At 36.1% G+C, this 14730-nt stretch overlaps 1 protein-coding gene across 16 annotated transcripts in view; it reads left to right on the top strand.

Annotated features, from left to right (window-relative positions):
* The window catches only part of MYCBP2 (MYC binding protein 2), a 283602-nt gene that overhangs the window by 149208 nt on the left and 119664 nt on the right, over positions 1-14730 (top strand). For all 16 annotated transcript variants that reach the window (XM_045054591.1, XM_045054579.1, XM_045054571.1 and 13 more), the window contains 7 exons: positions 4818-5009; positions 7368-7574; positions 8410-8541; positions 10119-10297; positions 11915-12057; positions 13518-13618; positions 14281-14499. In XM_045054591.1, the coding sequence (XP_044910526.1) occupies positions 4818-5009; positions 7368-7574; positions 8410-8541; positions 10119-10297; positions 11915-12057; positions 13518-13618; positions 14281-14499 (1173 nt within the window). The remainder of the gene's footprint in view (positions 1-4817; positions 5010-7367; positions 7575-8409; positions 8542-10118; positions 10298-11914; positions 12058-13517; positions 13619-14280; positions 14500-14730) is intronic.

Raw genomic sequence — 14730 nt, 5'->3', positions numbered from 1 at the left:
CAGTATTATGTTGTTGAATATTTACAAGTAAATTATCCAAGGGAATAATTGAAAGACTGAAGCCATTTGTGTACTTTATTAAAAGAAAAAATGGAAAACCTTAATTAGAGTCCCAAATGTTCATCATTAAGTGAAATACTTGAATTTGGATATATCAACTTGATAGAAAAAGGTTCAGCCCTTAAAAATAACTTTATTTACATTTAATATCAAGGCCAATGTTTTTAAACTTTTTAGTTAGAAAATCAGAAACTAAAGTTTATGTACTTTAGTATGACTATGGTGTACTGTGATGACTATGTAAAATATGTATGCAAAAGACATACATATCTTGTAATATGTATTTAATACATATTTTGTAAGAAAATACTGAGAAATGAAAATAATACTTAGGTGATAAAGTTATGGGTAATTCTGTGTTTTTCTTTTGGAATTCTACAAACATTTGGTAATTATTAATGGTTAATAATTGTGTATTTGTATGTCTTTATCAATATTCTATGAAGGTAGTACATATTCTACCCTCCTTTTTTTTTAATGTTTTTATTTATTTTTGAGAGAAAGAGACACAGACTGAGCAGGGAAGGGGCAGAGAGAAAGAAGGAGCCACAGAATCTGAAGCAGGCTCCAGGCTCTGAGCTGTCAGCACAGAGCCTGACGTGAGGCTTGAACGCATGAACTGTGAGATCATGATCTGAGCCGAAGTCAGACACTCTACCGACTGAGTCACCCAGGCGCCCCACCCTCTTTTTAATAGATACAGGATTCTACCATTTGGATGTAGCATAATATAGTTAATGAGTCCTTTCTCTCTCTATGTATATATTTAGATTATTCCCACTATTTTAAACCGTGTTGCTGAAAATATCATTGACTACATTTTTATGTATATTAATGATGACTTTTCCGGAGTAAGTAAAAATTCTTAAGTAAAAGGAAAACACCTCAAGACTTTTCTACAAATTGTTAAAATGCCCTCCAGAAACCAAGTGTCAGCTTACATTCCCCACCACTGGTGAATGAGTTCCCTTTTCTAAAGTTTAAGTGGCTAATGGGGTGCCTGGGTGACTCAGTTGGTGGAGCGTGTGAGTTCAGCTCAGGTCATAATCTAACAGTTCATGAACTCGAGCCCCGTGTCAGGTTCTGTGCTGACACCTCAGAGCCTGGAGCCTGCTTTGGATTGTGTGTCTCCCTCTCTCTCTGCCCCTCCCCCGCTTGTGTGCACACACGTGCACGTGCTCTCTCTCTCTCAAAAATGAATAAACATTTAAAAAATTTTAAATTTAAGGGGCTAGTGATGTACTAATAAATATATTTTTTCATATTATTTATTTTTATATATTAATACGTATTACATATCTATGTACACATATATGTGCATATATACACATACATTCATACATTTTGGTTCTTCAACTAAAGCATTGACACTTAATTCCATTTTAAGAATATATGGGAAGCTTCTCGTATTAATCTTGTTAGTTACTAATTAGAAACTAAGTGGGTGTAACTAAATAAATACACTCCACCCATCCCCCTGATAAAGCCCTTCCAGGTTATTGATTATGGAGTACAGTTCGGGATTGAGTTTCATCCAAAGCTAATTTTCTGAGAAGTTCCAAAAAGTAAAGTTTCTGGAGAATTAAAGTGATGTAAAGGCTAGAAGAATTACAATTTTAGCAAAATGAGGAATTTCTTATTTTAAAGCCAGGAGAACTAATTACATAAGAATTGATGTTTTATGGTAATCTTATTCAAATGATAATAGAAATAATCTAAAGATGGAAGATTATTTTTTTTTATTTTATTATTATTATTATTTTTTAATTTACATCCAAATTAGTTAGCATATAGTGCAACAATGATTTCAGAAGTAGATTCCTTAGTGGCCCTTACCCATTTAGCCCATCCCCCCCTCCCACAACCCCTCCGTAACCCTCAGTTTGTTCTCCATATGTATGAGTCTCTTCTGTTTTGTCCCCGCCCTGTTTTTATATTATTTTTGTTTCCCTTCCCTTGTGTTCATCTGTTTTGTCTCTTAAAGTCCTCATATGAGTGAAGTCATAGGATTTTTGTTTTTCTCTGACTAATTTCACTTAGCATTATACCCTCCAGTTCCATCCACGTAGTTGCAAATGGCAAGATTTCATTCTTTCTGATTGCCGAGTAAAATGCTTCATTGTATATATATCCCACATCTTCTTTATCCATTCATCCATTGATGGACATTTGGGCTTTTTCCATGCTTTGGCTATTGTTGATAGTGCTGCTATAAACATGGGGGTGCATGTGTCCCTTCGAAACAGCACACCTATATCCCTTGGAAAAATGCCTAGTAGTGTGATTGCTGGGTTGTAGGGTAGTTCTATTTTTAGTTTTTTGAGGAACCTCCATACTGTTTTCCAGAGTGGCTCCACCAGTTTGCATTCCCACCAGCAGTACAAAAAAGATCCTCTTTCTCTGCATCCTCATCAACATCTGTTGTTGCCTGAGTTGTTAATGTTTGTCATTCTGACAGGTGTGAGGTGGTATCTCATTGTGGTTTTGATTTGTATTTCCTTGATGATGAGTGATGTTGAGCATTTTTTCATGTGTCGGTTGGCCATCTGGATGTCTTCTTTGGAGAAGCGTCTATTCATGTCTTTTGCCCATCTCTTCACTGGATTATTTGTTTTTTGGGTTTGATAAGTTCTTAATAGATTTGGGATACTAACCCTTTATCTGATATGTCATTTGCAAATATCTTCTCCCATTCTGTCGGCTGCCTTTTAGTTTTGCTGATTGTTTCCTTCGCTGTGGAGAAGCTTTTTATTTTGATGAGGTCCCAGTAGTTCATTTTTGCTTTTGTTTCCCTTGCCTCCGGAGATGTGTTGAGTAAGACGTTGCTGCAGGCAAGATCAAAGAGGTTTTTGCCTGCTTTCTCCTCGAGGATTTTGATGGCTTCCTGTCTTACATTGAGGTCTTTCATCCATTTTGAGTTTATTTTTGTGTATGGTGTAAGAAAGTGGTCCAGGTTCATTCTTCTGCATGTCGCTGTCCAGTTTTCTCAGCACCACTTGCTGAGGAGACTGTCTTTATTCCATTGGATATTTTTTCCTGCTTTGTCAAAGATTAGTTGGCCATACATTTGTGGGTCCATTTCTGGGTTGTCTATTCTGTTCCATTGATCTTGGTTCTCAGTTCTTGGGCCAAGGATGGAAGATTATTTCTAAGTGACTTTTTGTTAGCTTAAGATTGCACATTAAGAAAGCTGTTGATGGGGCACGTGGGTGGCTGAGTTGATTAAGCATCTGACTCTTGATTTCAGTTCAGGTCATGATCTCACCTGTCGGTGGTGAGATAGAGCCCCACATTGGTCTCTGCCCCTGATTTTCTCTCTCTCTTTCTTTCTCACTCTGTCTCTGTCTCTCTCTCTCTCAAAAAGGAAAGCTGTTGGGAGTGGTTTAAAATAATGCTCATGATTATTTTAACTAAAAAGTTACTTAGTTTTCTATAATGGGTTGAATGTACCCTCATTTACATATTTTATTTATCTTGGGAAGACTGATTTAACTTTAAAGACCCTTTTCTACCTTGAGATTTTATGACTTTATGAAATCTGTTGAATTTGCTGTATCTTGTAAAGCAGCATGGAATGTAAGTATTGTGGAAAAACTTGGCTATTCAGGGTGCAACTAGGTGATTTTGATAACTGAATCAGAGTATATAGTTTCCCTGATTTTACAGAAGTTAAGGCACTATGAAGAAACTGGAACTAAATTCCAAATTGTTTGATTCTCTAGTCCACAGTAAAATTGGGTCATTGGTCACAGTTGTCCCCTCATTAAATTGGATGCATTTTGCGCTGTGTCCACAGTGGGCTAAATGATACTGAGGATGGTAGAAAATATAAATAATGTTCATGCTGGACATCAACTAATTTAATCATCTTTTCACTTGGTTTCTGGAAAAAAAGACCTATGTTTTCCCCTTGGTCTTTGTTGGGACTTTATAATTTCTTATCTTGAAATTTTTATTGGTAGGGGTTGGAATGTCTTATCTTCATTTAGGAAGTCAAGTACAGAAGAAATTGTAAAACTGCATAGGAGTATTTGTAGTAGAATTCCATATTTTTATTACATGCATGTACAGAAAAAGTTTTATTAGAAAAAAGATTTGCACATACTTTCCCAGTTGTTTTACCTGTAACTATACCAGAAATAATTATCTTAGATTGGAATTTTGTCCTATTGAAAAAGCTTTTTAAATAGGAGTGTTTTTCTGTCATATATAATTATTATTGAGAAGTTAAATAAGAGAGTAAGTGAAAATGAGTCAAAGCTAACAAAAACACATACATCTTGTAAATATATGGTACTTTTGTGATACACAGAGACTAATTGAAAAAAGAACAGTAAGGGGCGCCTGGGTGGCTCAGTCAGTTGGGCGGCTGACTTCAGCTCAGGTCAAGATCTCGCGGTCCGAGAGTTCGAGCCCCGCGTTGGGCTCTGGGCTGATGGCTCAGAGCCTGGAGCCTGCTTCCATTCTGTGTCTCCCCCTCTCTCTGCCCCTCCCCCGTTCATGCTCTGTCTCTCTCTGTCTCAAAAATAAATAAAACGTTAAAAAAAAATTTTTTTTTAATAAAATAAAAAAAAAAAGAAAAAAGAACAGTAAAAGTAAAGTCAGTGGTTCCACATACAACTGGATGGACTTCTAGACATAGAGTCAAACCTGAATTTTAAGGGTGTCATTTAGAAAGATAAGATTTTGCAATTGAGTACTCAGGTGAAGGAAGATAAAGCAGTATTTGGAACTTTTTTTTTTTTCATCTATCACAGAGTGAAGAGAATATCTCAGGTATGACAAGCTTCCGTGAAGTTCTGGAGAAAATGCTGGTCATTGTTGTGCTCCCAGTCAGGAACAGCCTGAGGAGAGAAAATGAGCTCTTCTCCTCTCACCTGGTTTCCAACACCTGTGGATTGCTGGCCAGTATTGTCAGTGAACTGACAGCATCAGCCCTGGGATCTGAGGTGATGTTTTATTTTGAGACTGGATAATAAGCACATGTTTAAGCTTGCCACATAATTTCTTTTTTCATATATTTTGTCTTTGTATAAACTAATTTTAATCCTATCTGTACTGTTTTCTTAAAAAAAAAAAAAAAAAACCTTCAAGCAGGCTGTTTGGTTTTCTCTTCCTTACACCTCTTCTGTGCTGTTGCTTGCTTCCTCTCTCACCAGTTTCCCCAAGACGTCACAGCGATACACACTGCATGTTTTCCTCTTATTTGCCCCATTGTACAACCTCACTGCCATGTTCCAAAATAGTTCACATTGCTGGCCCATGAGGAATAGAAATGGGGCTACTAGTAGGGAACACACAGTATGGAAAAGGTAAAGAGGTTTAAACCTTAGTTCTGCCCACTTGACTGACACAAGACAAATGACATCTGTAAAATGGGAAAAGTAATTTTTTTAAGTTAATTTATTTTTATAGTTACTTCTGCACCCAGCGTGGGACTCAGACTCACAACCCCAAGATCAAGAGTCACACGCTCCCCCAACTGAGCCAGCCAGGCACCCCATAAAATGCAAAAAATAATTTTATGAAAATCGGCATTAAGTACATTCACATTGTTGCACAGCTATTATCACAAAGTTTTAAAAGAATCGAATATTAGTATGTTTGAGAAAACTACTTTGAAATGTTTTAAAGTGCTTCACATTTTGCAAAATAACATTATTTTTTTTTTTTTTTTTTTTAATTTTTTTCAACGTTTATTTATTTTTGGGACAGAGAGAGAGCATGAACGGGGGAGGGGCAGAGAGAGACGGAGACACAGAATTGCAAACAGGCTCCAGGCTCTGAGCCATCAGCCCAGAGCCCGATGCGGGGCTCGAACTCACGGACCGCGAGATCGTGACCTGGCTGAAGTCGGACGCTTAACCGACTGCGCCACCCAGGCGCCCCAAAATAACATTATTTTTAATCATATCACTGTCCTGCTTGCTCTGCCATATAATTTATCTAAACATTTTGACTGAATTTAGTGAATGTTTCTAATTTTTTACCCAAAATGCAGACAGGAGGTTGATTTTAAAAATCATGTCACAATGCAAAATATCTTATATCATTCAAATGAATGTTGATTAGTTAGCATGTACTCAGTTGCTTGCCAAATAACATCTTTTCTCTCTTTTGCTTTTATAATCCCTAGCCTTTGCTTTTTCTTACTTGGAGACTTATTTTGGAATCTATTCTAAATTAATCTATCCAGTGTATACTCATTACTAATTCATAGCGACAGTTTAGCCTTTAGGATTTCTGAATGATTACATGCACCTGAGCAGAGTTTAGTATTTAACCCTGGGAACCACTTCCTCCATTTCTTAGTTCACTTTGACTTTGGTCTAGGAGGTCATTGAGCCCCTTGTCAGAAAATTTTAATTTGTCTTTTTTTCACTTGGTCATTCAGCCTGTATAATAGGCTTCCCTTCTGTACCAGATCCTGGAGGAAAGTCTGATGCATCGGTCCCCCTCAGAAGGTTACTATCTGGTTTTCCCCATATGAACTTAACTTTCCAATGAGAAAGAATGCTCCGATTGCAGGTGCCTAATCTGCGAACTTGGAAAAACTTACAAAGGTCATGACTTAGACATCCATATTTCCTTCTTTCCCAGAATAGTTTGAAATTCTTGTTAGAATCATAAACTTCAATTTTTTCCCTCTTATAGGTCTTTCAGATTTCTACAGCCAACTTAGATCAAAAGCAGGCTCTGTAATTGAAAAGAGCACTTTCAATCCAAAATAAGTTCACTGATCCTCTCTAATGAAAGTCTGTAATTAATGATATTGTAGTTATGTATATATATTCACTTTTGTATATGTATTTTCTGCAAATGAAGTCTTGAAAACTCACAGATAAGAGGAGGGGATAGTCCCACTGAAGAGGGGAAACTTAGTCCACCTCTTTCTTAATTCTCTCCAGAATTCCTAGAGCTCTATGTCACATAGATTGAAAACTGTTGGTCCACAGAATGTTGATGAAATTTTGGTATTTCTTTTCAGAGTGAGTGATAAAGTTCATTCATATGTTATGACTGTGATGACTTACATGTTTATAGTTCTGCATTATAAATTAAGTGAAATGCATGACTAAGAGAAGAAAATACTGTCCCGTGATGATTTGTGAATTTAGAATGATAAAATCTAGTTTTATTGCTATATAATCTCTTAATAGAATGTACATTTAGAAAGGTTCACACCTACTTCTTAAATGTAGATTATTTTTTGAATTTCTTAGAAGTTTGGAGATAGTTTTGTTGTAGGTATATTATTAACACTAAGGTACAGACTACTGATGTGTAACTGCTTTTGTTGTTCATAGGTTGATGGACTTAATTCTCTTCACTCTGTTAAAGCCAGTGCTAACCGATTCACAAAAACAAGTCAGGGAAGAAGTTGGAACACTGGGAATGGGTCCCCTGATGCAATTTGTTTTTCAGTAGACAAACCAGGAATAGTTGTGGTTGGTTTTTCTGTCTATGGAGGAGGTGGAATTCATGAATATGAATTAGAGGTGTTAGTTGATGACGTAAGTACCACTCTAACAGTGTCATCTTGTGTGTAAGTTGTGCGTCAGGACTTACCATTATCATAGTAAGAGTGTCCAAATCTTTGAGGGTTTAGCAGATTAGTCATTAGTCGTGGAAGACATTAAAGAAATGGAAAGAGTGATTCTGCATGATTACTTCTGTGCCATTCTGGATCACTTCTGCCTCATGTTTTTTGCACTTCCAGGGGAGATGTTAAATGAAAATACTAGAAATTATAGAGCTAAGCCTCTGATTATAACTTTTGTGTAATTTTTTTGCTTTTGTAGTTTTTTAGAAACAAGAACAGTATTCAGATCAGTATTATTACCTGTATCCATGACTAAAGCAGTTTTGTCATAGAGTGCAAATGGATTATTCTTAGTAAAGATAGTTTTGATTGATTGATTAAGCTCTATCTTGCTGTATTCTCTAAATTATTTAAATTACCTGAGTTTTCACAGTTTTATTAAAATGGGACAAAAAGTTACCATGTAAATCATTTCATAAAAAATAGAAATCTATCTGTATCTTGATTCTCTTTAGCAATTAAATTATGTCCTACTTCATTAGGCTCTTTAATTAGATAAGCACTCTTCTTATGAAGAAGTGGAAATCATTTTAAGACATCAGATGAGAAAAGCCCATTTGTATGATTTAGGTTGTAGACTCCTCAGGAAATCAGATAAAAATAAATAATTTACTAAATTTTTTTTTCTTCATTATATATGGGGAAATGCTAATGGATAATTTCATGTGCAAGGAAAGAAACTGCTTAAAAACAATAAAACAAAATTAAGAATAGGGTGGGTTTTGTTTTGTTTTTGTTTTAATTAGAGTGAACATGCAGGAGATTCGACTCATTCTCACAGATGGACATCTCTAGAATTAGTCAAAGGAACGTATACAACAGATGACTCACCCAGTGATATAGCTGAAATCAGACTTGACAAAGTTGTTCCTTTAAAGGTAATTTCAGTTATGTTTCTTTTATAAATAAGAGGTACTATGTAGTTTACTTAAAAAGTAATGAAAAGTATTCCTTTTTGTGATGCTTAAAATGTTTATAGAGTCACTACTATACCCCTTATATTGTACTGTATTGTATTTTTGCAAAAGATCTCTTAAAGTCTGGTATAGTAGAAAGTATTGTTTAGTTTTGGAGTCAGGCGGAACTAGCTTCAGATGCCTGCACTTTCACATAGCTTAAAGACATTAGATATTATTTGACCACTCTGAGGCTTATCTGAAGATTCAGAAGGATTGTACCTACATTGTAGTGTTGTTCAGATGAAATTAAATAATAGAATAAAGTACTTGCCTCAATGTCTAGTACAGTATAGAAACTCAGCAAATATTAGTTCCTGTCTTTTCTTCTCTTATTGTGCCAAGCTCTTTTTTAAAAAATGGCCTTAATAGATCATATTAACTATTAAAGTTACTATTACTTTATATAAAAGTTGTTTATTACTTCATGTAACATAACTATTTACCAAAACAGAAGTCGTATCCTTTTTTAAAATTTTTTTTAATGTTTATTTATTTTTGAGACAGAGAGAGACAGAGCATGAGTGGGGGAGGGGCAGAGAGAGAGAGAGAGAGAGAGAGAGAGAGAGAGAGAGAGAGAAGGAGACACGGAATCCAAAGTAGGCTCCAGGCTCTGAGCTGTTAGCACAGAGTCCGAGGCGGGGCTCAGACTCACGAGCCATGAGATCATGACCTGAGCCGTAGTCGGATGCTCAATCCACTGAGCCACCCAGGCGCCTCTACCTAATCTTAAAGTAGTTATGAATGGAGTAATTCTGAATTCAACTGTAAATTATTATTTTTATTATAGAACAGAATCTGGGATAAGAGAAGTTCATCAGAGGCCTTATCAAAAAGAGTTAGGGTACCAAAAAACAAAAAAAAATCTTTTCACTGTAAAGTGTATATCATAGATCATAAGGCACCAGTGTCTGTATCTCATATTTTCTATGCATGGTACATCTTATTTGGGACAACTTTTGCTTATGGATATTTCTTCCCATTTCTCCACCTTTCTGTTTCTATCTCTGAGTGTCTCTTAAATAAAATATAGTAGATTCACCATTTTTCCCACACTTAAAATTATTTCAAAAGTTAAACTCATCAAAGAAAAATAATTAGATTATGTACTTTAAATCTTTTGTTATGGTTAGTATTCTTTATGGGCCTAGAGTCAAACTGCCTATATTCAAATACTCATTCCATCACTTAATAGCTGTGTGCCTTTGGATGGCTTACGTAACTTCTCTGTGTCTCCGATTCCTCATCTGTAAAATAGGAATAGTAATGGTACTTACCTCATGAAGTTATTTTAAGGATTAACTTAATCAAAGCACATGAAGTACTTAGTACAGTTTCTTTAAATAATAAACATCATTAAGAGTTATCTTCCTGTTTGATTCATTAAAAAGGTGCTTAACCAAATCATCTATAAATAGGACAAAGAAATTCAGTATACTGGCCCAGTTTTTTTATAGCCTCTGTACATTATAAACATGTTTTACATCTTTATTGTGAAGGAAAATGTTAAATATGCTGTGCGCTTGAGGAACTATGGAAGCCGTACAGCCAATGGAGATGGAGGAATGACCACAGTTCAGTGCCCGGACGGTGTGACATTCACATTCAGCACATGCAGCTTGAGTAGTAATGGTACAAATCAAACCAGAGGACAGATTCCACAGATCCTGTACTATAGGTAAGTGTGTATGTACAGGGAAGGGGGCATTTTAAAGCAACAGAACACATACAGTTTGATATCAAGGTAAAAAATGCTAAATGCATAGTTATAATTAAAGTATGCAGCATAACTTCCTTGCACATACTTGTGCTGATTTGTGTAAAAAGATCTCTTATTAATATATAGGAGCACCTGGGTGGGCCAGTTGTTTGAGTGTCTGACTCTTGATTTTGGCTCAAGTCATGATCCCAGGGTCATGGTTTATATATATATTAATATATTTCTATTTTTTCACTGTTCACTGTAAAGGTGAATGCTTTAAAATTTTTTTGTTGTTACTTCCTTTTTTTTGTTGTTACTTCTTTAATATCTTTGACATTTTTATTCCTGGGCATGTGTGTTCATTTCTTTTTTAAAAATACCTAAAATACTAAAAACATTCAGTTCATTTCTTCTTTAAAAATACTAAAGATTAGTGATCAGATCACTTCTATCCAAGTACTAGCTTTGCCTTGGTTCTATTATCCAGTCTGCAATATATTTTGATGTCTCTGAGTCTAGTTCTTGGGGCCCTAGGATACATAATAAGGTGTTTCTTAACACATGTGTTTTCAGTGCGTGACCTGTGTTATTAGCTAGTCCTTGTAGTAAGTAACTCCATGAGGTGGGCGCTTGTCCTGCTTCACAGATGAGGGAACAGACACGTTGAGGGTTAAATACCTTGCCTAAAGTCACATTTCTTGTAAAGTATGGTCCTGGGTTCTGTAGGCAGGTAATTGGTCTCCAGATGACCTGCTTTTAACATGTCCTCTTTAACAATGCTTAAGGTCACCTGTGAGACATCGTAGTTTAATGTGTCACAGTGCTCCTCCCCATCCATGGTTGGAGCCAAGCACCTTGGAGTTTCTTGACTTCCCTGTTTCTCTCACTCTTTCCATCACCAAGTCCTGGCAGCTGTGCTTTTAAATGTTCTAAGTCTGACCTTTTCTAACTCCCATAATTAACAGTTCAGTTCAAACCATCACTGCCGCCCCCTGCATGACAATCATAGCTTCTAACCCAGTCTCCCTCCCAGTCTCCCTCCCACCTTTTGTGGTGGCCCTCCTGCAGTCAGTCTGCACAGTGCAGCCAGAAGGGTTTCACAGAAATACGCATCAGGCCAAGTTCTGCCCCTGCTCACGATCCCCTCACAGCTTCCCATCCCAGGAAATGCAAGGTCTTACGGAGGCTTATGGAGCTCACGTGGTGTGATTCCTGTCACCCTCCACGCTCCTTTCATTCCAGTCACACTCGTCTTCATTCTGTTCCTTGAACTTGCCAGTCTTGTTCTTGTCTGAACCTTTATCTTACTATTCCTTATGCCTGAATATTTTATCCTCAGCTTTTTGTTTTTTTAACATAATTCAAGCCTTTATTTAAATATCAGTTCCTGATATAGACTCTCTTTGGTCTTATTCTAAAATAACTTTATATCCTCATCCGGCTGTATTTTTCTTTGAAGTCCTATCACTCCTTGAAATTGCACAGTTACAACTTTAACTTTTTTAATTTTAAGTGAGGAGCTCTGATCTAACTAGAGTTAGATCATGTTTTACCTACCATGTAAAATAATCTCATGTATTACTCCTGTTATAGGAGTGAATTTGATGGAGATTTACAATCCCAGCTTCTGAGTAAAGCCAATGAAGAAGATAAAAACTGTAGCAGAGCTCTCTCTGTGGTAAGCACTGTTGTTCGAGCTGCAAAAGACCTCTTGCACAGAGCTCTTGCTGTGGATGGTAAGACTTTTCTTTTAATAGTCATATTTTAGATTCTTTATTCCCTAACTTGTACACAGAGTTACTGAAGAGTAACTATTTTGTAGAATCCCAGAATGTTTTATTCATTGTAGATCTGCTCACACATACACATTCATTTTGGATCAGCCATACTCTCCATATTCTAATGCAGAACTTTTTAAAATGTCCAAAAGCAGTTACCGGATACCTATTTTTTCCTTAGTTAACATAGTAAGAAAAACTCAAGGATAAAGCTGAGTCTTTGCTTTATCCTTGCTTTAGTAGTCAGAAAGCATTTTATTTTCTCCTTAAGGTGTGTTTTTCTTCCTATATTTCCAGTAATGTTATCACCATTCACCCAAAGGTGTGGGTAACCCTAAACATCTCCCCAAACGCACTTGTCTGATTTCAGTTCTATAAGTTCTTCCACTGGCAACTCTCCAATTTGTATTCCCCTGTCTGTTCTTCCATAGTCCAAGCTACCATGGTGCTGGCACATGTCCTCTTCCCCGTAGATGGGTAACATCCCAGCAGCCTCACTACCACTGTTCTCCCATTCCACATCTAGCTACCTAGTCATCTCCATACTGGCAGTGGAGTTCATTTACACAAGCATTCATTGTAACCCACCCAGCCTTACTGTAATCTGTAACATTTGTTCCTAAGCCTAGTACACATCAGAATCACCTGGGAAACTTGCTAAAAATAAAAAATGTTTGGCCCATCCAGTCTGCAGGTTTGGGCTGGGCTAAGAAACTGTATTTTTAAAATAACTGAATCCTATTCTGATGCAACAGCATATCTAGAAAGAAGTATTTGGAAATAATTGGCCTTTAATATAAAGGTGATCTCAGTCTAGACTCAACTTACCTTCCCAGCACCGTGCTCATTGGGTAAATGATTATAATGTCCTTTAGCAAAAGGCTTTCTTGGTAAAATAGAAGGCAATATGGTTTAATAACAGCATTTTTGTAGTGCTTAATATGTGCAGGCATTGTTCTAATGTTTTACATATATTAACTCAATCTTCATAGTACCCACTGAGGGAAGTACTGTTACTATCCTTTTTACAGAGGAGTAACCTGAGGCATACGCCAATTAAGTAATTGGCCTAATGTCACACATGTAGCCACGTGTGGCATCAGGTGTAGTGGTTAACATCATGACTATTACTGTAGGTTCTAATCCTGCCTCTGTCATTTTACAGCTGTAGGATTTTGGATGAGTTATTTAAACAGTGTGTGCCTTGGTTTCTTCTTGTATAAAGTAGAGATAATAAAAGTATCTTACTGTGAGGATTAATTGCTATGGCTTATGTCAGTAAAGCCCTTAAATAGGGCCAGGTCCTTTATAAGAGTGATAATTTTATTTTGCTCAAGAGACTAGAATATAGATTTAGTATAGCATATATACATTACAGTGAAATTACCTTCTAACTATAGTTTTAATGCCTTTTTTAGCTGATGACATTCCAGAACTGCTTAGTTCTTCCAGTCTGTTTTCCATGCTGCTTCCCCTTATTATAGCCTACATAGGACCAGTAGCTGCTGCTATTCCCAAGGTGTGTAACTTAATTATGTAACTTTGAATATTTTTTTAATATCATTTTTTTAGACTTTGTATCTTTATAAACATTTTAATCTTTGAGGCACCTGGGTTACAAGTAACATACAGAGATAGACATGTTAAAATGGTAGAAGTTATCAGTTAAACCTCTCTGTTCTTCATATTGTTGACTAGATTACTATGCTTACTTATTGGCTTTACAGTTGAAGAATTTGGGAATGAGAAATATATTTTAGTTGTGACATATAAGGAGAGTTTAAGTAGATTTTTGTAATTTATGAAGTTGATGCCAAGTCTTCTTTTTGAATAAAAATAGCAAGGTAGGAGTATTTTACAACTGAGAAATAGTCAAGATATGGAGGAAATCATAAACTATTGATTCTTTAGCATAAAGATTGAGTAAAACCTAGTTTACGGCAGATTACAAAAAGGCAAAGTGTTTAAAAGTATAGACAAGGTTATTTTCATATAACATCTAAGAAATCTAAGGTAAATCTTTTTTTTCCATAAAAAAATTTCTCTTTGAGCGAAAATTTAGTCAGAACAAACTCTTAATAATATCTTAGTAATTAAGGATGGCCAACAATTACAGTAATTAACAACTTCAAAGCAATTTTCACATTTATTATCTCATTTAATCATTTCTTTTTATACCAGGTGGCTGTAGAAGTCTTTGGCCTTGTCCAACAGTTACTTCCCTCAGTTGCCATTTTGAATCAAAAGTATGCACCCCCTGCATTCAATCCTAATCAGTCAACAGATAGCACCACAGGAAACCAGCCTGAGCAAGGCCTCTCTGCTTGTACAACCTCTAATCACTATGCGGTCATAGAGAGTGAGCACCCCTATAAACCTGCATGTGTGATGCACTACAAGGTAGGCGCTGACTCCTGGGCAGAGTTTAAATTTAAAAGTTGGTTTGATGTTCTATAATGATGTCTTACAGGATACTTTGCCTCTGTTTAGAAGTATAGTTTTTTATAGTATTTAAATATAGAAATCAGGTGGTTAGGCACTGTCAGATACACAAAAGGGTTTAAGATAGAATTTTTGTCATTAAAGCGTAATGTTGGGAGTATTTATGAGAATTGTTCTCATATGTTTTTA

Source organism: Felis catus, chromosome A1 (assembly GCF_018350175.1).
Source record: "Felis catus isolate Fca126 chromosome A1, F.catus_Fca126_mat1.0, whole genome shotgun sequence".
Taxonomy (NCBI): domain Eukaryota; kingdom Metazoa; phylum Chordata; class Mammalia; order Carnivora; family Felidae; genus Felis; species Felis catus.
This window is presented reverse-complemented; position numbering and strand designations above follow the sequence as displayed.